This window comes from Rhineura floridana, chromosome 4 (genome assembly GCF_030035675.1).
Source record: "Rhineura floridana isolate rRhiFlo1 chromosome 4, rRhiFlo1.hap2, whole genome shotgun sequence".
Taxonomy (NCBI): domain Eukaryota; kingdom Metazoa; phylum Chordata; class Lepidosauria; order Squamata; family Rhineuridae; genus Rhineura; species Rhineura floridana.
In genome coordinates, this window is record NC_084483.1 from 75,975,575 (window position 1) to 76,002,819 (window position 27,245).

Sequence of the window (27,245 nt, forward strand, 5' to 3'; positions counted from 1 at the left end):
TTTAAAATTTAAAACAATATAAAAACAATTTAAAACACATGCTAAAATGCCTGGGAGAAAAGAAAAGTCTTGACCTGGTGCTGAAAAGACAACAGTGTTGGCACCAGGCGCACCTCGTCACATGCATCATTCCATAATTTGGGGGCCACCACTGAGAAGGCCCTCTCTCTTGTTGCCACCCTCCGAGCTTCCCTTGGAGTAGGCACCCAGAGGAGGGCCTCTGATCTTGAACGTAGTGTACGGGTGAGTTCGTATCGGGAGAGGCGTTCCATCAGGTATTGTGGTCAAAACCAGCACCTTGAATTGAGCTCGGAAACATACAGGCAGCCAATGCAAGCGGGCCAGAATCGGTTTTATATGTTCGGACCGTCTGGTCCCTGTTACCAATCTGGCTGCTGCATTTTGCACAGCTGCAGTTTCTGAACCGTCTTCAAAGGCAGCCCACGTCGAGTGCATTGCAGTAATCTTGGAGGTTACCAGAGCTTGGACAACTGAAGCCAGGTTATCCCTGTCCAGATAGGGACGTAGTTGGGCCACCAACCGAAGTTGGTAGAAGGCACTCCGTGCCACTGAGGCTACCTGAGCCTCAAGTGATAGAGATGGTTCTAGGAGAACCCCCAAGCTACGAACCTGCTCCTTCAGGGGGAGTGCAACCCCATCCAGGACAGGTTGGACATCCACCATCTGGTCAGAAGAACCACCCACTAGCAGCATCTCAGTCTTGTCTGGATTGAGCCTCAGTTTATTAGCCCTCATCTAGTCCATTGTCGCAGCCAGGCACCGGTTCAGCACATTGACAGCCTCACCTGAAGAAGATGAAAAGGAGAAATAGAGCTGCGTGTCATCAGCATACTGATGGCAACGCACTCCAAAGCCCCGGATGACCGCACCCAGGTGTTTCATGTACATGTTGAATAGCATGGGGGACAGAACTGACCCCTGCGGAACCCCATACTGGAGAGTCCAGGGTGCCGAGTAATGTTCCCCAAGCACCACCTTCTGGAGGCAACCTGCCAAGTAGGAGTGGAACCACCGCAATGCAGTACCTCCCACTCCCAACTCAGCTAGTCTCCCCAGAAGGATACCATGGTCGATGGTATCGAAAGCTGCTGAGAGATCAAGGAGAATCAACAGAGTCACACCCCCCCTGTCTCTCTCCCAACAAAGGTCATCATGCAGGGCGACCAAGGCTGTTTCCGTGCCAAAACCAGGCCTGAAACCTGACTGAAATGGATCCAGATAATCAGTCTCATCCAAGAGTGTCTGGAGCTGGCCTGCAACCACTCATTCCAGGACCTTGCCCAGGAATGGAACATTTGCTACCGGCCTATAATTATTAAGATTTTCTGGGTCTTTTCAGGAGTGGTCTCACTACTGCCTCTTTCAGGCAGCCAGGGACCACCCCCTCTCACAGAGAGGCATTAATCACTTCCCTGGCCCAGCTGGCTGTTTCATCCCTGCTAGCTTTTATTAGCCAAGAAGGGCAAGGATCCAGTACAGAAGTGGTTGCACGAACCTGTCCAAGCACCTTGTCAACGTCCTCAAGCTGTACCAACTGAAACTCATCCAAGAAATCAGGACAAGGCTGCGCTCTGGATACCTCGCTTGATTCACCTGCTATAACACTGGAGTCTAAGTCCTGGCAGATGCTAAAGATTTTATCCTGGAAGTGGCTAGCAAATTCATTACAGCGGGCCTCAGATGGTTCTACCATGTCCCTGGGGCCAGAGTGTAATAGCCCCTGGACAATTCTGAAGAGCTCTGGGCGGTAAATTGATGATTTGAGTGGCAGCAAAATATTGTTTTTTTGCTGCCCTCACTGCCCCTAAATACAGCTTACCATAGGCACTTCCCAGTGTATAATTGCATCCACTAGGAGTTCGTCTCCATCTGCACTCAAACCGTCTCCTATATTGTTTCATCGCTCTCAGCTCTGGGGTATACCATGGAGCCGTACGAGCTCTACACAGGAGAGGGCGCTCAGGAGCAGTCGTGTCAACTGCCCAGGTCATTTCTGTATTCCACAGTTCAACCAGGGTTTCGACAGGAGTGCCAGCCCTATCAGCCGGAAAACTCCTTTGGAAACTATTCGGATCCATTAGTCTCTGGGGGTGGACCAACTTAATAGGTCCCCCACCCTTGCAGAGGGGAAAAGCCACTGTAAGTCTAAACTTCAGCAAGCAGTGATCTGTCCATGTCCAGATGCAAAAACCAAATCTAGAGTATGCCCTGCTACATGTGTTGGGCCAATGGCATATTGGGACAGTCCCATGGTTGTCATGGAAACCATGAAATCCTGAGCCACCCCAGATAAGGTGGCCTCGGCATGGATGTTGACATCCCCCAGAACCAACAGTCTGGGGGATCTCAACAGTACACCCGAGACCACCTCCATCAGCTAAGCTAGGGAGTCTGTTGGGCAGCGGGGTGGGCGGTACACTGTGACGCCCTCCCCTGGTTCTCCCTGTCAGGTTCCCACCTGCTTGTGGCTACTGCCTTTCACTAGGCACCACCAGGGATACCACCACTCCGGACCGTCCTTTATATGGTTTCTCACTCCGCTCTAGCACAGATCTCACTAGATCCCCCTGCTAGGCAGCACCACCAGTCACGTCCTATAACCAATACTCCCAGAGACTTTGCCTGAGTCTCTCTCTAGCTGGTTACTTTTGTGACTGCGTGCTTATGCTGTTCCCAACCCCCTTGTATCTTTATAGATAACGCATACAACTCTGGGTTGCTCTGGATACTTGAATTGTTATTATTCCTCCCTTCACCGCTGCCACCATTAGATACTGTTTCTGTTCAGCCTTGGTAATTACCTTGCCCTCCCTTCTGGTATGTATATCCCCCAGCCAAGGATCAGGCCTTTGGTAAACCAAATAAGTATTTATTAAATATCAGAAATAACAAGATTAGTTTTAGAATGTTTCACAAGCGTATGGTTTCATCTATTCCTCTTTTGTACTTGACTTATTATTAATCAGAACTCCAACTCTCTCTTTCTCCACACTCCTGACCTCCACCCTCAAACACCTCTTTCTCCACACTCCCAACATCCACCCAGATTCAACTGTCATTCTTCCCTTTATACTCCCAGCCATTCAAACGCTCAGCCAATCATCCAGCATTTTACTGCTCATGTACTCCCCCCTCCTCTTTCACTCCACTTACCATACGTCTTCTATATAAACAGCACTTACCATATTTACACTATAAGCAGGAACATCACATACACCAACAATGCTCAATCTGTCCCGCTGACCCAACATAAGGTGCAAACACTCCAGACCAGTAGTCACATGGACAGGGTGCCTGCAGAGCAAGATGGAGCTCCTATAGACCACAGCAACCCCCCTCCCCGACCCTCAGGTCTACCCTGATGCTGGACCAGGTACCCTGGTGGACATAGCTGGGAGAGACTGACTCCCCCCCTCCTCACCCACCCAGGTCTGTTATACATGCCAGATCGGCTGCCTCATCCACAATTAATGAGGGAGATCTTATTATGCACCGATCTGGCATTTAGGAGCAGCATCCGGAGGCCTGAGAGCTGGCTGATAGGGCAACCAACAAACCTGCGGGTGTGGGGAGGACCGGAACAAGGCACAGCCATTAATTGCCTGGGCCGCATTCCCCTTACCTGGCAAGTCCTCACAACGGCATATCTCCCTCTACCCATCACTACACTAATTGGGCCCCCCTCAAATGTCCCCACTTGGTTCTGAGTCCTCTCTCCCAGGCACATAACTGAAGACCCAGAAAAAGACAGACAAAGCAGGAGCCACCTCAGCCAGCCGGCTTATGTATCCTCTCCACAGAAGGGACAGGTGGAAAAAATCAGCCACAGCTGGCTGAGTACCTGGGGCCTGGTCCTGCAAGGCATGGCCCCCCTAGAGCAGAAGTCCAAGCAGGAAAGGGTGGTGGTGGTGGTGGTGGTGGCGGCAGCCCGGCAGGCAGCCCGGCAGGCAGCCCGGCAGGCAGCCCGGCAGGCAGCCCGGCAGGCAGCCCGGCAGGCAGCCCGGCAGGCAGCCCGGCAGGCAGCCCGGCAGGCAGCCCGGCAGGCAGCCCGGCAGGCAGCCCGGCAGGCAGCCCGGCAGGCAGCCCGGCAGGCAGCCCGGCAGGCAGCCCGGCAGGCAGCCCGGCAGGCAGCCCGGCAGGCAGCCCGGCAGGCAGCCCGGCAGGCAGCCCGGCAGCAAAAGCAAATGGCTCCCTTTCCCTGGAAGGGATGGTGGTGTTCCCCTTCCTCCTGCAGGCACTGGGTCTCCCAAGCCACCTCAGCCAGCAGGCTTATGTATCCCCTCCAGAGAAGGGACAGGTGGAAAAAATCAGCCACAGCTGGCTGAGTACCTGGGGCCTGGTCCTGCAAGGTGTGACTCCTGCAGAGCAGAAGTCCAACCAGGAAAGGGTGGTGGTGGTGGTTGCCGAGCAGCAGCAGCAAGCAGGCAGGCAGGCAGACAGCAGCAGCAAATGGCTCTCTTTTCCTGGAAGGGATGGTGGTGTTCCCCTTCCTCCTGCAGTCACTGGGTATTCCAAGCCACCTCAGCCAGCCAGTAAGACACACACTTTGTGTCTTAATTAGGGAAATTATGGAATGATCTTCTTGACGAGGTGCACCTGGTGCCAACACTGTTATCTTTTCGGCGCCAGGTCAAGACTTTCCTCTTCTCCCAGGCATTTTAGCATGTGTTTTTAAATTGTTTTAAATTTTTAAATTGTGTTTTAAATTGTGTTTTAAATTGTTTTTAAAAGATGTGTTTTAAAATTGTATATTTGTTTTTAATGTTTTTAGTTACTGTAAACTGCCCAGAGAGCTTCAGCTATGGGGCGGTATATAAATACAATAAATAAATGAAACTAGCAAACAAGCAACCAGAGCTTGGAAGTAATTCATTACAAGTAATTTATTGCTTTTTTGAGGAATGAGTGGGTAATTCCTTTCCATTTTGATTGTAATAGAACGAGGAGTGCAGCATCGTTCTTCCCTCATGCTCCTTGGCTGGGTAGGAAGCAACGAGGGAGGAGGTGGAGAGTGAGACGGGGTGGAGTGGAGAAAATAATTGTTTTAAAAAATGGATGGACGTGGTGAAGAATGGAGTGGAGGGAAAAAGGAGCCGGAGGGCAAGAACAGTGATAAAGGAGAAGAAGGAGGCAGCAGCAGAATGGAGATAAAGAACTGTGGAGGTGAAAGATGACAACGTGTGTGTGTGAATACTGTGTTTGCACTTGGCACACAAAGTGGCCTCCATCACCCTCTCTGGCTACTGTGCTGCATTTGCAGTATTTTAACTTTTTTTGCATCTCAGGAAAAGGTTTGCTTGGGTGAGTGTCCCTTAGTTGGTGGCCGGGCAGGGTCCGGGAGGTGGTTAAGTGAGAGAGATTATGCTTGCTGGCTGAGGGTGGTGGTGGTGTTGTACTTGGTTTGACGTTGAAAGAACTAGCTAATATATGGCAATTATGTATCTTCAGTTTAATCTTAACCTCTGCCTCCCTCCCCACCTCCCTTCCCAGCGGAGAGACCACCATTGCTATCTTATGGATAAAAAGAATTATTCTACTACCTCTGTATATGTGTGTTTATTTTTAATGTTGTTTCAGGCTACTTAGATGTGCAGCAGCCAAAACTAGCACCTTGCAGGCATTTTTTTTTAAAAAAGTAACTAAATGTAATTGTAGTGATTAATTTTGAGAAAAAGTAATCAGTTACTTTCAGAGCAGTTGTAATTGTAACAGTAATTACTACTTTTTTGGGCCATGCAATTGTAACTGTAATTTATTACTTTGGAAAAGTAATCTTCCAAGCTCTGTTAGCAACAGTAGTCCGTGATATTTAATAGGAAATCCAAGTTTGATAAATGTAACATAGACAAATGTTTTATTTCTTTTCTTAGGCAATGTTCAGCCTTTGTATGATTGAAAGTGGCGCAGATGAGGTGAATTTACATGGCATCACAAGCATAGGTTTAAAGCAAGCTCTGGACTTCGCATACACTGGACAGGTATTGTACTAAAACCCTTAACAAGCATACAAAACATACGTGGCCACTTTAGAATTAGGAAAGAAGCGTGAGGGCAAGTTCATACAACCAAATTGATAGATTGTAAAAAGTGGACACATTACTGCAGAATCCCCATAATAGCCCAATGAGGACTGAACTTTCTCAGCAGACACAGGATCTTGACTGCTGGGGGGAGGGATGGAATGGAGTGGCTGGAACCCAGAAGAGAAGCACTCTACAAGGGGCCCCGGCAACAAAATGTTGCAGTGTAAAGTGATACTACTTGCCCTTGAGGCTGGTGTGCATACTTTAAACAAAAGTATACATTTCATTTCAAAGGGCAGAATGCAAATTTGATAAATAAATAAAATAATAAAATAATAAAACTTCTCTTTCAGGGAAGATGTAAAAACACATTGGCCAGGATTCAAAGAACTGCACATCTATCACCCTCTGCTTGTATGTGTGTGTATGTGTGCGTGCTTTGAAAGAGCAGTCCTACATGCCACATTGTAAAATACTTGAGAAACTGCAATGACTTTCAAAAGCAGCTGAAATAGTATATGGCTGGTGGGAAGACTCCTTTTCAAAGGAGGAAAATTCAAAAGTGCCACAAGGCATACCCAAGATCTTGGTTATGCTTCATATAGCTCTTTGAATCCAAGACACAGTAATGTGAAATTTCTCTTGATTAATGAGATCATAGCAAAACTTGATATATATGGGTTGTATCCAGTGTAGTGCTAAGTGTCACATCAGCACAAAGATTTCTGCTTGCACAGCAGAACTTTCCCCACACTCTCTTCCCCCACAGGTCCCCTAAATCTGTTCTAGGGTTCACCCAATCCTCCAGAGTAGATTTGGGGAGGGTGCAGGGTGCACGGGGGAAAGAGAGGAGGGAAATTGGTTGTGCAAGTGGATATCCTTGTGCTGATGGGACTCATTACTTGAACACTGCCCTATGTTTATATTTCTGGTTGTTCTGGGGGGGGGGACAAGACTTTTTCTAAGACTGAATAACCAAAATTTGTAGAGAATGTTACAATGCCTTGCCTGTAGCCTTTTCACTTTGGATTTGCAGGAACCCAAATAGAAATTGCTGTATAAGGGCAAAAAATATTAAATAGATCAGGTAAGTTTGTTAATTAACACTATTATTTGTTAATTCAAAGAATGGGTTTAAAGTGGAATGACGTTTCTGGAGCTATTTTTAAAAAAGATTCCTCTACTGCAACCTTTCCCAATCTTTGGATCCCCAGATGTTGCTAGACTACAATTCCCATCATTCCTGACCATTGGCCATGCTGGCTGGGGCTAATGGAAACAGTAGTCCAACAACATCTGGGGATCCAAAGGTTGGGAAAGATTGCTCTAGTAGTTAGTAACCCACAGATAACTTATTGCTTCTGTGGCAACGGCCTCTTTGGCACTGGCTGCATCAAAATGTAGAACTAAAATGTCCAAAAGGGTATAAATGAATGGTAACTGAAATAGAACTGTGGCTTGTTGCCATAATTTTTGCTTGTAGTTACTGTATTTGCTTGTTTTTGTCATGTTACATGCAAGGCATTAGGGCTGGGATCCATAAGGATAACTTGCATGAGTAGAAAGTACTTACATTTTGGGCAAGGGGATCCACAATTATCTTCAACTTCATCCTATTGTAGGCTCTGCCACATCCCACACTATTTCACAATGTAATTGAGCCTTAGGACTGGAATTTGGAAGGACCAAATTTGGAAGGACCTGCAGTGGGATCTGGGAGGGGGGAAAGACGCATTGCACAAGTGAACTTCTTGTACTTTCTGAATCCAACCCAATGTATATTTTGTTGCTATGACTTCAGGCTGATGTATTTGCTAAATAAATGAGAGCCAATGTGGTGTAGTGGTTAGAGTGCTAGAATGGGACCTGGGAGACCAAGATTCAAATCCCTGCTCAGCCATGAAGCTCACTGGGTGACCTTGGGCCAGTCATTGTGTCTCAGCTTAATTTACCTTAAGTTGTTGTGAGGATAAAATTAGGAGGGAGAGAACCATGTTTGTACATCACCTTGACTTCCTTGGAGGAAAGGTGGAATCTAAGTAGAATAATAAAATAAATAAATAATACATAAACCTTAATGTTGCTATCTAGATCAGTGTAATAGGGTTGTCTTGAACTCCTAACTCAACTGAGAGCGAAAATTCTCTATATTCTAAGGTGATTTGACCCCACTGGCTTCAGTCAAGGGTGGAGAAACCTTGACCGTCCAGATGTTACTGGATTGCAGCTGGCATCATCCTGATCATTGCCAATGGTGATTGGGGCTGAAGGAAGTTGATGCTCAACAATATCTAGAGGGCTACAGGTTTCCTACTCCTGGCTTGACCCAAGTACTTTTTTCAAAATATGGTTACATGATGCGTTTGCGTTGTATGGACTATGTGAACAATAGGAGTTTTACTAGTGAAATAAAATACTAGTGATATAGGCTGGCCTTTGAAAGTTCAGTTATAATCATACTCAGCTTGAGCACATTTTGACATAAGTGTACAGTCCTTTGGATTCAGTCATGCCTTTTTAAATCCTTTTTTTTTGTTAGTGATATAGATTGCATTATTGTAACCAAGCGTGCCAGAGCCTAGGAGGTTTTTGCATTTGCTGGAATGCCTTCCCCGAGAGACAGCTCTTTCAAATGTTAGTAGCTGCTGTCAGAGCAGTGAGAAGCCTTGTGCCCATGAGGTGACTCAAAACCATTGAAGTGTTAATGGTGAAGATTTCAAAGTATTGCGTGGGTGTAAGCCAGAGATGCTATTAACAAATAATTGGATTTGTGCATGTGCCTCCTACACACTGCTCTGAAAACTCTTAGTCACAGTAAATTTTGGTCCATCAGTACAGTATTACCAAGGGAATAGGATGTTTTCTTTCTGAAACAGAGAATTTTGAGTGCCTAATGCTATGGTAAATCACCTCTGAATACCACTTACCATGAAAACCCTATTCAGAGGATCGCCATAAGTCGGAATCGACTTGAAGGCAGTCCATTTCTTTTTCAATGCTTCCACCATTAAAATGCAACTCTACACAGCAGCCCTGATGGAGGCAAAAAGTTAATAATGCTTTACTCAAAGGAAAACTGAGACTCATATGGTCCGATAGCCTACTCTTCTGCCTTGGGGGGAGATGACTCAGTTACTGTCTCTGTTTTGTTTTTGTTTTGATGCTGATGAAGCTATTACGCAGCCCCGTCTTCATTAGGTTTACCCGGAAGAAAATTTAATGGGACTTGCTTCGAAGTTAGTTTATACGTATTGGCTGAAAAACCAAAATAACGGTCCATACCCAAACATGTTACGGAAACAACCTGAAAATTCCATTGTATTGTAACTTGCAAATGAACAGTGTTTGGCCAGCTGTCTTCTGGAGAATTTTCAAAGACTAATTGTGAAGCTAAATTTACTTTTATCTGTTAACAAGTTTCTCCATGCTTATTCACAAAACCACTGTGTCTTCCCTTGCTTCCCCCTAGTGAGCCTAGATGATGAATGGGCTGTCTCAGTAATTCATCATTAGCACAAACTATAATTTGGCTTGTGATGGCAAACCTCTCATTCTAGTTGCTTGTAGGGATGGAAGGATCTGTCAATTTTGGTACTCTCGGTTTTTCACTTTTCCAATCTTAAATACAGTTTTCCACATTTCTGCAGTAATTTGTGATTTTTTTTAAAAAAAATCCTTATGAAAATTCTTCAGCATTTCACCTATTTTTTGTATGCAGTTTTTACTAACTACACATTTTGCAAGCAATTTCCTGTAACATAAATGCATATTTGTACATTATTTTCACTAATAAATTTATTTTATGCACGCTTTCCTCTAATATGTGCATTTTTGTGTGAAGATTGGATGGAGAACTGCATTGCGAAATTCAGATAAGTGAAAATTTTGAAGGATGGCTGTGTTTCTGTTCTCATACTGTTTTGGAAAATGTGAATTTGATTGCTTTGGCTTTAAATGTAAACTGAATTAAATTTCTCCCCTATCCCTAGTTACTTGTGCCCAAGTGATATGTAGGACTCCCAGATACAAAATGAAATGGCCATTGTTATCATAAGTATATAAAAAAAAATTAAATCGTTCAAACTTGAGTCAAGTGACAGGCTAATATAAAACAAATGAGAGGTAAATAAAATGGCTTCGTCTGGCTAAAAGATGGGTAGGTAGAATTTTTTTGTGATTTATGTTGTCAGTAAATAACTTCTTGAGAATCTTTTTTGTAGGCTCCTATACTCTGTTTTCAATGTGCTTTTGCTGTATAAATATATCAAATAATAACAAGATGGGTTTCTTCACTATTCAAAAAAATAATATTAAACATTCATTATTGTAATAAATGAAAGATGTAAAGAAAGGTCATCCAGTCCACCCCACCCCGTCACATGGTAGAATCTTCCTTGCATCAACTCCCAACTGATCTCTCAGCTAAAAATACCAGTTCAGCTGAACATAGTAGAAACAGTTCGTTTTCACTTGTTAGCTGCCAGTAGTGACTTACATGTTGTGTTGATGTTTGTGGGTTTTTCTTTTTAAATCATGGGGGTAATTTTCAACATCAGTGTTTGTTGAACAGTCAGTGTGCATGTGAGTGAATGTGATCAGTTCTCTATATGCATATTTTCTCATCTTGTATGATAGTTGTAAATCATACATACTGTATATCAAAGTTGTGAAATGGGTTACAAATACAATAAATATAAGGTAGTGAGAGCTGAACAAATGGAGACACTGAAGACACTAATCTAGGGTGCATTTTTGGCTAGGGCTGGCCCTATATATATGTGAACATCATAGGTTCATTACAGAGAGCTACTGTGAGTGAAGACAGACTCACATTCACATCTCCACTTGGCCACAAAGTTTACTGGATGAGCTTGGACAAGTCACTTTTGCTCAGGCTAATGTACCTGACAAGTTCTTATGGGGATGGACTATTGATGGTGTGGGGAACCATTCAGGAAGAGTGAGAAAGAATGCTGCAGTCCTATACAGAATAACAAGTCCCAAAAAGTCCATGGGGTATACTTCTGAGTAGACATGCATAGGATTGTATTGTAAATGCCCCATCCCTATTAATGCCATGCACAGTGTGCTATTGCAGGCACACTTCAGTTCATTCATTGTGAGTCAGCCCTCCTATTCATGGTCTACAAGCAGTTAGCAGTCCATGCTGGGTTGTGTTGTTCATGAAATAGTTTATCAAATGGGTAGGTATTTCTCTTTAAACTTTGATCTCTCTTTAAAATATGTCAGCTATTTCTCATTTTCATTTACTTCTTTCAACAATAGGAAAGTGAAACATTCTCTTTCTGTATAAAGTGGGTGTCTTGAGACCTCTAGTGAAAACAGTTGGTGTTGCAGGGATTGGATATTAAAAATGGGAACAGGAAATCCATGGGGAAATACTTCATTATTCCCGTTCAGCAGAAGCAAGATTCATTAGAATTGATTGCCAAAAAAGCATTAACAAATTTGTTAGACACAAATTTACAGGTTGTGGGAAATTCTCACTACAAAAATAATAGTCTCCGTACAGATTATATAATAATCTTTAGTATTTATATTTAGTACATTCTAGAGCTCATAGGTTATATTTTAAAGTTTTAATATATTAAGTTAAGATGTTAGGTTATGCTTTGAATTCATGTTTAGTTTTTCACTGTATGATTACATGTGTTTCTTTTATATTTAGCCAGTCCTTTCCTTAACCTGACCTTAGTGTATGCATCTAGGACTTTTCAGAAGGTACTGTTGATGTCTGCTCCATCTGACCAAACATCAGCTTTAAAGGATCAAGCTTGCCACTGGTTGATCCATTCTCACTACTGAAGGCCCCTGTGGCATGTTGCACCTTTTGCCAGCTAAACCTTGTTCACCAGCTACAACAGGGGTAGCCAACGTGGTGCCCTCCATATGTTGTAGAACTCCAACTTCCATCAACCCCAGCCGGCATGACACACTGGTCAGGGATGATGAGAGTTGGAGTCCAGCAACATCTGGAAGACACCACATTGACTACTCCTGAGCTACGACTTCTCCTGGACGGAGATTGCTTGTCAATTATCTGCACCCTGTTAACTCTATGTGGAGTACTGCAGTGAATTATATGCAGGGTTTCCTTTGATGTCTCATTTAGTTCAGAACATAGCTGCTTGGTTCCTAGTGTTAGTAAGCATATCTTCCCAGTTTTAAAACTGCTTTGCTCTTCGTTTGGTTCTAAGCACAATTCAGAACTGGTCTTATATGGCTTGGCATCTGGGTGCCTGGAGAAGTTTTACCCAAATGTATCTTCCCATGCACTGAGATCAGAGGCCCCTACCTTCTATCATAGGTGGGTTAAGGCCAGTGATACAGGCTTCTCATTTCTGGTATTTCTCCCTAGGAAGGCTCACCTGGTACTTATGTTGATATTTCAGTGACAGGTGAAGACTATTGTATTTTCCCAAGGCCTTTTAAGCATCAGTTGGATTTGTTCCTCTAATATTTGTTGGGTGTTTTTGTTTTTAAAATAGTATTTTGCTGTTTTTTAATGGTTATTGTTTTTTAGTAGCTCTGAAAATATATTTCTGCAGGGTGGCCTGCCTGCCTGCCTAACTTCAGTCCATTTCATTTATTTGATGGAATTGGTTGTTGCACGACACAATTCTATACTGTATTTCTGCTCAAAAGATGAGCTGTGTATCTAAATAATGTATGTAGCAGTTTACATGTCTTTGCACATAAATTAAAACAACTTTCAAACTACTAATATGAATGGAAATAACCCTTTCCCCCTAAATAATGTTGAAATGTAAATAACCATTGTTTGTTTCTCAGTGGATATAACACTGGATACACTGCTTTTTGGATTAGTAATTTGTTCCTAAAAGAGTCATGTATGATGTGTACTTGATAATGGCATCCTGATCCTAAATCTTTTTAGTCTGGACCGAGAGTGTCCATATTTTACATTAGTTCCCTTAATAATCTGAGCATGTGAAACTGTTGGCCTTTGACGTCATGTTACAGACTCTTACTACTTCAAGGAAATAGCACTAAGTGGAAGTCAAGTGAAAAATCTCTGAAGTGATCATACACTCTCTTGTAGTGTGAACTTATTTATTTATTTATTTATTTTATTTCATTTTTAAACCGCCCATAGCGAATATGCCTGAATTTCACCTGTGTCTGAGTTTAGGAATACGTATGGTTGCATAGACTGGACAGAAAATCCTGGTCATCTCCCAGTTCTGCAGATGTCAATGTATTGCTAGGTTTTTGTTTTTGATATCTTTTCCTTCAATATAGGATACTTTGCATATTTCCTATGTCTACTCTCTTCTTTCTCTCACAACTGTTTGGAATGTGCTGTTATGTTAAATATGTTCAGACAACTCTGTTTGTGTGTACACGTTAGTTCACTTGCGGATCACAAAGCTTCTAACATGAAAAGTTTCATGCAGATGCCAAAAACCTTGGAGATATCTCCATGGCATTGTGAAGTAGCTGGCTCTGTACAAAACAAAACAAATAATATGAACATATTATGCTGTTGAACATGCTGGTGAATATCCACACAAGGTGGGCATGTATGCAATCAAAAACCTTTTTTTGTTGAGGAATAAAGGTGTGATAAATTTTTACAGGTTTATGGTAAGTAAGCAAAATTGGCAGCTTCTGCACAAGGTGAATATCAGATGACTTCCCTCACTATGGGCAGCTGAAAAAACTTGGAGTAAAGAAATAAACAGTCCATTCAGCATAATGGTTGTATGAATTGGCTGGAAGGAAAGTGATTTAATATGTACAATTTAATTACCTTTGCTGGCTATAGAAATAAGTATCAGTGGTTCTCTTTTCCTTCTGCCTATTGTGAGGAGACACAACAGTGTCAGCTGCCCTTTTAACTTTGTCTGTGTATTGCATGTAATGTGAAAAATTTTCTCAATAGAGTTTACTAAGTTGTGAGAAAAAATTATTTCAAAGGGTTTTCAAACAAAATGCAAAACTTTACATTGTTCACCTGGAGTTTTTTTAAAAAATTGACAGCTACAAATACTGCATTGAATAGTGTTCAGAGCACATTCAAAGAAAAATTCCTTCCAAGTTTTATTTATTTGTATTTCCCAATATAGGTACTCTTGGAACCAGGTGTGATCCAGGATGTGCTTGCTGCAGGGAGTCATCTGCAGTTGCTGGAAATGCTTAGGTTATGTTCTCACTATCTTATCCAGGTAAGCATAAGGTTTCTGATACTTCCCTTTATTTGGTTACTCTTAACTTAATTCTAAAGATTCTGTTACATGTGGGATTAGCTGAGAGGTTAGGGCGAGCACCTTCAGCTATATGACAATAGATGGAAAACTGCAAAATACCTTGATTATGACTTCATTGCTGAATATGAATAGGTCATCTTTTTTAGCCTTTTAACCTGTGCAACATAGATCTTTTTGAGGAAGGGGTGGAAATCAGATCACTGCCCTCGTAACCTTCAAAGTAGACTAATGTAATGTGCTATAAATGTGGCTGTCTTTGAAGATTGTTTAGGCACTTCATTTTGTCATTTAAATAGCCATATCCTGTACTAACTGGAGCTGGGCCTATGAGCCCGTTAATGTGCCAACTGCACTAGCTTCTAGTCTGTTTTGAGACCCAATTCATAGTGCTATGTTTGACCTTTCATAGCTTAGGTGGCCCTTTAGGTACCCTGATTCTTTATCTATCTATGTGCCTTCCTGTCCATTAAGATCTTAAGAGGACACCTGACATTCTAGTTGATGCAGGTAGTTATCGGAGACAGAGCCATCTTCTTGGTGGCATCCCACTTATGGAACACTTCTCTAGATAGGTTTGCCTGCTGCCTACCTGTTTGTCCTTTTGGCACTGGGCAAATATATTTTCCATTTCCTAAGCTTTTTAGATTCACTTTTAATCCTGATGACTGTCTTCTACTAGTTCTGTTATTTTGTGGTCTTTTCAATTTATTTATATTCATACTGTCTGTTCTTTTTGTAATCCATCGTGGGAATAGGTTTGAAGGGAGGTATAAAAATGCTTATAATAAATAAATTGGGAGTGGGGATAGGCTACATCCATGGCCACTACTGTGGCTTAACAGTAGGAACCTACTTGTGAACTCCAAGAGCTAGACTCCTTTAGGCTAAAGATGGTCAGTATTGGCTATATACATTCTGTACAGCTAGACAAGGATATTAACTGGGATCCTGCAGAGTGTCTTTTCAAAAGTAGCAGTGCTAAGAATGTATGCTTTTCGCAGTCATCTTAAAAATTATGGGTTATATTCAGTGTAGCGATAAGATAAACATTCTGTCAACACAAGGATTTCTCCTTGTGCAGTGGTACATTCCCCCTCTCTCCTCCCCCTGTGAGCTGTCTAAATCTGTTCTGTCCAAACCTCCGGAGCAGATTTGGGGACGGTGTGGGCCGCATATGGGTGGAGAAGGGGAAAAATCCTGTTGCACTAGTGTGAATCCTTGTGCTAGCACAAGAATTTAGTTGAATACTGCCCAGTATCTGGGAAATATTTCCCAAATATTTTTGGGAAACTGTCCTTTGCAGCAAAAACCTGCATCACTGAGTTGTAATATTTTTCTTCTGTGCTCCAGCAAGTGAATACTTTGTGAAATGTGGTTTACAGAGCATCTTGAGCACTCATTGGTGGGTGCCTACAACTTCACAAATTATGAGATGCCTGACTACCTTCTTGTTGATCTAATGGTGGGGGCTCCTGTTGACTGTTGCCCATTGAGTGATGCCACATTACTCTGCTGGCACAGAGCTCTCTGACCTGCTGAATGAGTCTTTCCAGGGGTGGGAAGAGAGTGGTGCTGAGCATGCTGAACTGCCCCAGCATCCAATGGTACAGCTATCTGCCTGCCCCCCTCCTTACCTTCCACCCTGGCTGCCGTACGTTACAGGGCTAGATACAGCAGTGGCCTTGCTGCTCTGTAAAGACCTTCTGGGCTGGGGAGAATTAGGATTGCTCCCTAAATCAAGAATCTAGATGCATTTGCAGTTATTGTGCTTCACTGCACATATAAAAATATTGTATTCTGAGAAGCATGGTTCTTAATTTCAAAATGCTGAGGTTATCAGATACTCACAAAGAGCAAGCAGAAACTAAACTCTTCTGAGTCTGTTGCCCTTCTATTACAACTTCTTGCTGGAAGGAACAGGTTAATTTTTCAGAGTATTAACATACCTTAAGACATTATTAGGAAAAACTCCCCTCCTCTATTTAAAGCCTACAAAACTGAATCTCTCCTTTATAGAACTGACTCAAAGGCACCCAAAGACTTATATGAATTTGTGTTATACAAGTTTTTGCCCTGTTTCCACCCTCCCCATGCCAGAAATGCTGTAGAAAGCTAGCATGGATTGTACCTTACCTAGTATTTTTATTATATTTTTATTATTTTGGGGGCGATTCATGCATGTACCTCATAATAAATGTGCCTATTCTAGCTTAGTCTGGGTTCCCAGGGGAGACTGAGTTGAAGCAATGGCACTTACTATAAGTGCAGAGTCACAGCCAATAGGTCAAAGTCAAATTTGATAGAGCAGAGAAAAGCTTGGCCTGTCAGGACCCTGGACAGGTTACTATGGGCGGTGCTGGCTGGAACTTGCTTACTAACATGCTGAGGCCTTAAGAAGGTTGGCTGGTCTGGACCCTCTATTAATCACCTCCCCTCTGAGGAACTGTCTGTTTCTTAACATAACTGGTCATTGTCCAGTTCTGCAGCCACTGGTTGCTATGGCATGGAGATGGTGAGGATTGCCTTCTGAGTCACAGGAGTTAGGTAAAGTGATGTTCTCTGGCCTGGATGGTCGTGGAGTGATGAGCGATGGCTCCCCAGGCAATTCCTGTTCTGGATCTTCCTTTGAGTCAGACAAGGGATTGAGGCCAGAGAACATGACAACGTATGCTTCATCAACATATTTTAATTCATGGCTAATTATTAAGTTATGGCCATTACACAGAAACATTTCCAGTGTCTTACACATGGTGGCCACAACATAAAAGTTGGTCTTTATTTCATTTATTTATTTACAGCATTTATAAAGTAAAGGTGTCCCCACACTTATAGTGCGAGTCATTTCCGACTCTTAGGGTGACGTCTTGTGACGTTTACTAGGCAGACCGTATATATGGGGTGGGATTGCCAGTTCCTTCCCTGGCCTTTCTTTACCTCCCAGCATATGCCAGGTACTCATTTTACTGACCACGGATGGATGGAAGGCTGAGTGGACCTCGACCCCTTTTACCGGAGATTCGACTTCCTCCTTCTGTTGGAATCAAACTCCGACCGTGAGCAGAGCTGATTTATAAATATAATAACTATTTTTTTAAAAAATCAAGAACAACAGTTTAATCCACTTGAACCTGCGAACAGCTGCTGATTGAAAAGTGCTAGGTTTAGGGTGATATTTCAGATAGTAATCTGCAGGGTAGGTCTTGACTGGTAGCAGTTGCTTAAAGTGGCAGATTTTATACTTTTATGTTCACCGCCCAGAGAGCTATTGCTAGTCGGGCGGTATATAAATTTAATAAATAATAATAATAAAATAATATACAGTTTTCCTCCTTGTCTGTTTTAAAAAGGAGTCAAAGGCAGGGAAGTCACATTGCATTGTCTGTGGTATTTGACTTGTGGCACATTAAGTGATAAACATTCATTGGACATTCACCTAAGAACTGCTTGTTGATGTCCTTTATTCAGATCTTTGCTGAATGACGATGAAGTGTACACTATATATTTTCATCAACCTTATAACTTAATTTATGTTTATTTTGGCAAAAGGAACTGGTTGGTGTGTGCAAATATTAAGTGTCCTAAAATTACCAGCTGGGATTTGAGTGGAGGGAGGTGACTTGTGTAAGCGGGAAGGTTTTAGATTTTAAAGCAACAAAATAGGTATTATAAATGTCTCTTTTTTTGTCTTAAGACGCTGGCATTCCCACAATGCTCACCACTAGGCAGTAGGTGGCAGTGTGAGTCCACTTGTTTGAATAAATTAAAGCGTCAGAAAGAACAAAAATGAAAAGAAATTATTTATTTTGCTCCATATTAGTCTTGTGACCTAATCAGTAAAAAAGTCATTATTCACACAACACTGGGCAATATGCATTGTAATTTTTAACAAATAATGGGAAACTGTTAACGGTTTCACAGGAAATACAGCCCTGTCTTGTGGAGCAATGGTCATTTATCATTGCACTTTGTGAAATCACTCATTTGTTCTAATTTGAATGTAAATGACTCTAAGGTTTTACAAATAAGGTGACAGACTCGCATAAATGTAATTGCAGGGTTCATCTCTCTCTTTTTATATATCAGTCATTAAGTTATGAATTAAATACATCGTATTAAACCAGGGGCATGTCCAATGATGATATTGTAATGGCAAATTACTCTATGCTATTAGAGGTGTATTTTTTATTCATGGACATTAATTTGTCATTAAACGGCATTAGTTTAGCACTTTTATGTGGGATACGTGACCTGAAAGAGGAGACTTGCTGTTCTAATGTGAGAGAATAGAAATATGAGTACCAGATGCATGTAGCCCCTTTAGCTCTTGGAAGGAAATGGAGGAATATTTTATTTCAGCTTTCCCACTCCTATCCACCCACATGCACAAAAATTTTAAATTGGTTTTTATCCATGTTAATAGACATCTCTGCAGAATGAGTAGCCTTCATATTTTAAATCTTGTTTCTCATCCAAGAGCTACTTGGAAAGATTAAGATGGGAAAAGAATAAGTTCATCTTCAGATGTCTGTCAGATGCTTGCTGGGTTTTGAGTGATTATTCTTTTCAGCAGCCTAAAATAGAAGTGATAATCTGCTTTGCTTTTAGTAAAGTGGGGAACTTATTAGGTGCTCCATAGGACTTCTTTGCTATATATATATATGTTCCTGCCTACAGAAAATAAAACCCACATCTGCACCAAAAAACAGCAACACACGTTCAACACTTAGAATGAATTAATGCAGATTTCATATTTAATTTGAATAATCTGCTCTTGTTAGCATATTTAGGCAAGGGCTGAGTTGGTAGGGAGCAGGGCAAGGCATGACTTGAAGCGGGCAATTAGACATGAGGAAATAGATCATAAAAGCTATCTAGAGGACACCAACACTGTATTGTATTGCTACAGTCAAGAAGCTTTCAAAATAATTCAGAAGACTCTTGCCTCAATGAAGCAAACAGGAACTGTGTGTGTAAACAGATTTTCACTTGTGAATTGCCCTTTCTTGTTGCATTCTGGAGCATGCAAAGGGTGCTATATGTGGAAAGGATGTAAACCAGTGAAGATGTGGCAAAGGATGTGAAATAATGGGAATTGTAATGATTTTGACAGGATTGATTCTCTCAATCTGAACCATAGTTAAAAGATCAGGAGTATTCTGTGGGTTTGCAGCCACCGCCTTCCTCCCTCCTGTACCCCATCTCCTTTCATCTTGTCCCATTTTCAGTTAACCATGATTACCATAACACTTTCTGGGGGAGACGTTTTTCAGTGATGCCCATCAGCTGTGAAACACTCTCCCTAGAGAGGCCCACCTGGCATCTATAGTGACATCTTGTTGGCATTGGGCAAAGACGTTTCCTTGCACCCACCCCTTTAACACTTTTTTATATTGTCAAGACCATATTGATTTGACACTTTAACAGGGTTTGAGCATTTTATTTTTATCCCTATATGATTATTGTAGCCCCCTTTATGTGCTTATTTAGTGTTATTTTATCTGATTTGATATTTTATTGTATAATTTGATTTGTGTTGTTAAATTTTTATCCCACCCTTTCTGCTAGAAGGAGTGTTATGTGCCTCCTATTGGACTAGGATAACAAGTGGCTCATAAATTATTGTATTATTTATAGATGATGTGACAGTGCTATTGTGATGTTTGCCTTTGCTTCCAAGACACAATCTCCTAGGAAATTATCTTCCTAAATACCAGTTGAAATGTATGGAAGATACCCAAGAGCACTTTAAATTCTTACATATATCCTATTTATGTCAGTGGGGTTTGCATGAGAGCTGCATGGTTGATTTTTGCCCTGTGAAGTGTGTTTACCTATGTAATGTTTCAATAGATGCAAGTTTGCAATTAAGCCTTTGCAGGGTTGATACAGCTATGATATGGCAAAGGATATGAAATATTGGGAATTGTAATGATTTTGAAAAGAACTGGTTGTCTGATATGTATGCTTGTTCCACCAAATCTTATTCAATCTAAGACTCAGAAGGTGTTTGATTTTACATTCAAATAAATATCTGACATTTAACAGGGGTAGGGTTGGTTTGCCGAATTCTCTCTTTCTCTGTGTGTGTATTTGGGGGAGGTAAAAGTTAACATCTATTCATACTATTTTATGAATGGTTTTCACATAATTGTAATAAATTACCTACTCCTTCTTAGCAAATATTCATTGTCATCCCATTCAATCAGTTAAGATAAAGCCATTTTTGTTATTCAGATATGTAGAAAAACTCTGTATCTCTAGCCGGTAGTTTGTAGTATATACACATTTTGATATTAAGCATTTGATTATCATTTCTACTTGGAAATGTTGGGAGGGAGGGAGGGACACCAAACCCAACATTAGTGCATCATGTGTGTATTTGGGGCCCGAATCACATAATGCCTGATTTATAATTATTCTGTAATCCAAAAATAAAGCAGGTGGAGTAGCAACTGGGTATGATGTCTTGGATATTAATGGCTTGGCTGAGCAATGGAATTTCTAAAGCTGTATACACTTTTTCCTGTCTTAATTATGCATTCATTAGAAGCTTTTATACCCAACAGAATAAAGTAAATATTTTTTGATCTCTGTAGTGTGCTCCCAGATTGTAGATTTGCACAGCAGGGTCTTGATAATCTGAATAAATTGTATTTCCCCAAGGAGTTTATCTTTCAAATAAGGTCATAAAGAAATGCATTCTCTCCCCTTAGTTCTCCTTGTGTTTTTCTTTTCTTTTTATAGCACAGCACACAGGAACAGAGGTATATTGTACTCTGCTGTGTACTTGCTTGTGATTAACTCTCATTTATCAGGCTGTTACTTACATACATCCTTTTCTGTGGCACATGCAGTTTCTTAAACATATAAAGAAAAACAAGTGGATATAAAATATAATGCTAAAATAGAATGTTGAAAAGTGTATTCTTATACACTGTAATTTATGTCTCGATTACCATATATAATTTATATGTTCAGACCTATAATGTAATATAATTTACAGCTATATGAGTCATTACAAATGCACGAGATTTGTGTAGGATTTTTTTGTGTAATAATATCTTTGTAGTTCATGCCTATGCATATTTCCTTTAAATTCCACTGAGTTTAGCAGCATTTTCTGATCACCAGTGGGTTGGACTAGATGGCCTTTGAGGTACTTTCCAGCTCTATGAATTCTATGACATATTCCCAGGTAAGTATGCAGAGGGTTGTAGATGTAGTAGTGAAAAAGTTTCTATGATATTTTCATTAAGACTTATAGCATAAAGGTGATTGTTTTCAAGCTCTATTTTAGCATTAATTCAATCAATGCACATTCACAAGATAACGTATGAGAGCATTTTCATAAAGCAAAAATTGTAAAGCACTGTGTAATTTTTTCAGTTTTTTTATTCACTTTTTTATATTTATACTCCACCTTTCCATTTTTTTAAAAAATGCCTAAGACAACTAAGAATAAGGGCTCATTTACATGGGAGCATTTCTTTGTAGGAAATACAATTCTTTTACCTTTGCTTTTCATTTGCATTGTTTGCAGTTCCTGCTCAAAAGTTAGCTGCCAGTCACTTTTTCCCATTCACACAAGCTGGCATTCTTAGGATTAGTCTCACTTTTCCCTTGTGGCCCTGCCCTCTAATTATATATTTCCACTGCCTCTGGTTGCTAGGTGACCAGGCATGCTCAGTCTGTTCTACCAGTTGCAGTAGTTTCCTTTCAAATAAATGCAGAAGTGCGAACATTGAGTTTTTTCTGGTGGGATACAGCTGAAATACAAATCTTTGTTTGAGCAGTGTTGTGCTTTTGTGTACAAGTTAGGGGGAAAATAAAATAAAGGCACCATTTGCAGCAACATAAAAAAGGCCAGTAGAATGGAGGAGAGCAACCGGAAGTTGCTTGTCAGCGTACAGGAAATACAATGAACAAAGGGAGGAGGAGGGAGTGGGTGTGAAGAGGGAACGATTGACACACCCACCTAAAAGCATTGCAGTAAAGTGTCTGTAAGCACTAGAGAAAGGGAATGAACTTTTTTCCCCTCCCCTTTTTGTATTATCAGTGGATTGGGTTAGTATGGATTTACAGGGGCCAAACTGTGTGATAGTTTCTGTTTGCCAGTAATGTTGTGTGAACCATGCAAATTTAAAGGAGATGTGAGTAGCACCAAACAGTAAACCACTGTGTCATTGAGCCCTGAAATCCAGAGGTAAAAATAACTAAGTCACAAATAAGCAGCATCTTAAAAATAAATCGGAGTATAGCAGATAAAAACAGCAGCTAATTAAAACATAATTTAATTATGTAAGCTCATTCATATTTTAACTGTCTATGCCACTCATTGCATGAATAAATAGTAATACAAACAGTACATTGGATCCAGACTTTCCCTTCTGTAGGCAGGAAAAGATCCTTCTGATCATCGAAGTCTTTTGATCCATTGGAGGAATCCCACTGTCAGGAGAGAACTTGCGATTCCTCTGTAGCCTCCAGGGCCACCTTCATACTGTTCTGGAGTGTTGCAGGACACTCCAGTACAGTATAGAAGGTGGTGCTGGGAGCTTCAGTAGGTGGGGAGAACTGCCAAGACTTGCCTCTCCCACCTTCCAAGTGGGAATGTCTTCTGAGCAGAATTCCACTCAGAGGATGCTCTCCCTGGCAGAATTGAAGTCTCAATCCAACTCGCTAAATGAAGAAGTGGGGCATAATCCAATCAAAGCCAAGCAGTTGTGTCACAGATTTTTAAATGGTACAGATTTACACACATGCTTAACTTTCCAGTGTGAAATGAGCAGGGTTAAACATGCTTTGGCTGTGCCATTTGAATGGGCAACAGTAGAGCAACATTTAGTATTGTCGTTCTCTCTTACATGCTCTGTTTTCTTACAATGATACCCAATAGGTATCAGTGATATAATTAATTGCAGCCTGCAGGGATCCTAGTTACCAATGGTGACTGAGAATTGATGGTTGGCAGTGGGCCTATAAATTATCTGCCTGGCCCTCTAGGGAGATCTGGGAGTCTGGTGAGCTAGTGCAAGAGTTGAGGACAAGTTGAGGGAAATTGCTCCCCTCTGAGCTTTTTTTAGCATAACAAACCTAACTGAGAGATGGCAAAGGGAGTAACAACATAAAAAAATGGGGATGAGAAAGCTGACCATTTGGTCTGGTTGAAGAAAGAAAACAGTGTAGAATGCTGTGATGGGTAGATGTGGATCTTAAGCAGGGGGCTGTTGATATGGAATTATCTAAAACAGATAATCTACATGTGTGTGGGGGGGAAAAAACTGCAGCCATAGGCCCAGTAAGATGGTCATGTGTCCTACTTTACTGGTGACGCTCTTCTGTTTGAAATGCTGTCTAGTCCAAGTCTGTTTTAATGATAAAGAGCCATAAGAAGGGAGACTAGGAGCCTTGAAGTCAGCCACCAAACGTTAGCACCTGGATAGGCACACAGGCCATACAGTTGCAGTCTTCCCCAATATGGTTAGATGTCTAAATGTGCATTTATACATATAAAGTAAGAAATCTGTTTTGTCTTTTTTCTTCTTTTTGGGTGATGCATTTTCTTGTTTTGCTGATAAATAAGTGACCACCCTGTATGGGTTGCCAGATCACTATAAAAAGTAAAGGGGCATAGTGTTCTTTGTGTGTTTGGATGTAGCAGAGATTTCCCTCATCCCATTCCTGCTGGTGATAGGCCCTGTTTTGTATTCTGGCAGGCTACTTATGGCGTTCCCAGTGGCAATATCTGGTGTAAGCCCCCAAAATAGGACAAGGAAGAGGCAGAGATGGGTCTAATGGATGTGTGACTGGCCCTAAGCCAGTCCAGTAGCCACACAAGGATGCCTCTGCTATGCCAGCTTGGAGCTGGCACAGCAAAAATTAGGTAAAATACTGCCCTACTTCTGCTGTGGCCAGTGTGAGTGTCAGGGCTATGGATGTGACAGTAGCTCCATCACCCTATCCAGCCCTACTGCCTCCTGGCTGGGAGTTGTGATAGCTCCTGTAGCCGTAATGGCCCATAAGAAAGATTCCAAAAACCATATTAGGACAGTACCTATATTAGGCCGATTAAAATAGTGTGCAGTCTTTAGAGATCTCCCCAACTCTTCATTGAGTTAGATAGTAAACCCAGCTAGGGTGCGATGGCGTGCAGATAAAAAAAACTTGGCTGCATCCATTTGTCTGCATCTGGTAAGAGTCTTAATGCAGAATGCTGGAGGATTCCTATCCAGGAATCCAATTACCTACTGGGAGGAAGAAACAAAAAGATGTATGATTCCCTGTCTCTGGAGCTACAAAAACAGCTGTTGCCCGGGTCTGTCTCCATCCCTGGGTAAAACATGGGTTCCTTGATAGGTAGAAAACAGGAATAAAGAGAATCTAGGAAATCTTCATATTAACTGAGGTGGAAACTAATTTTAGATTATGTGCTGGATAAAAAGCCAAATTGGGTAGCGACCCTCAGATAACAAAGTCACATCTTCAGGTGGTACAAGATCCGTCTTCCTTTAGTTTAAGATCCCATTATTAAATGGCTAAATCCAGTATTTTCCAGGTCACACAAAAAGCGAAAGTTTAGCTATGTTGGACCATAAAAAAAAAGCCAAAATCTGCATTATGGCAATATTATTTTGGAGAACCCAAAAGCTTACAAACTGTTTTATGGTATTTTGATTGGTGTAATAAAAGTACTGCCATGGTATGGATGTCAGGGGAATAGTTGCCAGTTGCAGTCCGTACCACTTCAGTAATACCTGTTGGAAATAATCTTGTGAGTGGGGTAACTAATGTGGTTACTTCCCATGGCAAAAAAATGGACAGCACTGGTATGAAAAAGAACCACAGTCACTACAACCACCTGGTTGTTTCCTTCAGGCAGAGCTTGGAAAAGTTACTTTTTTGAACTACAACTCCCATCAGCCCCAGCCAGCATGGCCACTGGATTGGGCTGATGGGAGTTGTAGTTCAAAAAAGTAACTTTTCCAAGCTCTGCCTTCAGGTGTAATTGGACAGGCATAGTATCCAGTTATGGGATCTAGCTCCTTCAGCAATAGAGAAGTGGTAATGTATGCTCTAGTAATGTAAATATTGCCCCTACTGAACCTGTTATTTCTTACAGCGAATGACCAAAATATGGTGAATGCTTACAATCCCATATACTTCATTTGAATTTTCAAAGACGGATATATATCCCCTCCTCCCCTGATTGGGATATAAATCGGTGGATTCTGACAATCAGATTTTAAGTGATTGTCAACATTATTCAGTAGTGTGTAAACAATGTTTAAACAACAGTTTAAACAATGTTAATATTTTGTTTGAATTTTTGTGCACTGTATTTTTTTCTGATGTGTATTTTGTATTTGTGTTTAATTTTTTGTGAGCCACCTTGAGGGCCTTTGGCCAAAAGGCGGCATAGAAATAGAATAAATAAATAAACAGTGTGTCCCTCTGAATTTGCAGTCATACACAAAATTGGAATGGAGCTATATTGATCGTGTACAGAAAAATAAATAAAATAGTTGACAGTCCAGACCTTCCCATGTGAATATTGCTATTCACTTAACTTCAGTGCAACATACTTAATGATAAAGCTTTTAAAAGTAAAATTGCTATCACAAGTTATTATCTGTCCTGGATGGTACCTAACAACTATAACTGAATTTCTAAACTGAGTGACTTTTTAGTAGACTTCTTAAAAATATGCCTGTTCCTATAACTTCGTTTTGAAATGTATTTTAAGGGGGCAGATTAGATCATTATGTTTCAAATAACTGCCTTAATGTATTTTTTTGGGGGGGAGTACTAAAAAAAAGTTCAACTCTTGCAGTCAGTTCCTATACTTCTGTCATGTCATTATGCTTCCAAAAGCCCTATCGCTGATTGGAAGGTGGGTTATCTTATCAGTAATATACATCTCACAATCTCAGCATGACATTTTTTGGCATGCAGCTTCATCAACTGGATAGCAGTGTATCGCAGTGTATAATTTTAAGCTGAAGAAGTGATTGGTATTACAATGGGGTGAATTTTGTTGGAGGAGGCTGATATACTTAGCTTCCATGGCTGGTGGAATTCAGAAGTTCTGTATCCTGAGTGGGCAAGGATTCAGTGCTGTTTAAAATAATAATGTGAGACAAAGTTTGAGATATTTTAAAACTCCATATTGTTTATCAGATTGACCACATGTAGAATAGGGACAACATGTGGTTAAGGACCAGTGGTTAAAGCTTAGGTCATAGAGAAGCCAGTGTGGTACATAAATACTGTTGAACTTGGGAGGGGTATAGATTCATAGCTCCACACAGCCAACTCATTCTCTCATGGTCTAACTTGCCTTACTGGTTTAATGCAAGAATAAAATGTGATAAAAAGTGTAGGGAAAGATTGTGATAGCTAATGTTGATGATACAACTTTTCACACTGACCAGGATTTATATAGTTGCTTCAGGTGACCTGGCTGTCCCCATATGATTTTTTGACTTTGAACAGCAAATTCCCATACCATATCACAATCTGGTTTTGAAACTCCCCTGAATTTCCAGAAGTGTGGAGTACACTGTTAAAGAAACAGAATTAGTTGAATGGGTGTTTTGTTTAAGACCTTAACTGTGAATTGTGTGCCTAGGGCATGGAGTTCTGAGAAAAGGGGAAAAAAACTTCGCAGAAGATATCTCATGCCAATTGTTGCCCATTTTTAATGTGATGCTACCGTTTTTCATGTGACACATGCTGCTTTTGCAGATTCCCGGTTCAGTTCTTTTGGCAGAAGAAAACAGACTACCAAATCAGAGATGTGGTTTGGATTAGACTCTCCTTTCCAGAAGTAGGAGGGGAATAACGGCTCTCTATGGAAATAGAATTCCGAAATGAAAAGTAATGAGATATAGGTTTTATCAGCCTTGTGAATAAGCACACAAAAGTTAGAAGCCTTAAGTTTTTTTTTATG

General features: G+C 41.1%; 1 protein-coding gene across 6 annotated transcripts in view; it reads left to right on the forward strand.

Annotated features, from left to right (window-relative positions):
* Window positions 1-27,245, forward strand: part of KLHL32 (kelch like family member 32) — a 95,105-nt gene that overhangs the window by 31,169 nt on the left and 36,691 nt on the right. For all 6 annotated transcript variants that reach the window (XM_061623388.1, XM_061623389.1, XM_061623386.1 and 3 more), the window contains 2 exons: window positions 5,892-5,999; window positions 14,156-14,254. In XM_061623388.1, coding sequence (XP_061479372.1) covers window positions 5,892-5,999; window positions 14,156-14,254 — 207 coding nt within the window. The remainder of the gene's footprint in view (window positions 1-5,891; window positions 6,000-14,155; window positions 14,255-27,245) is intronic.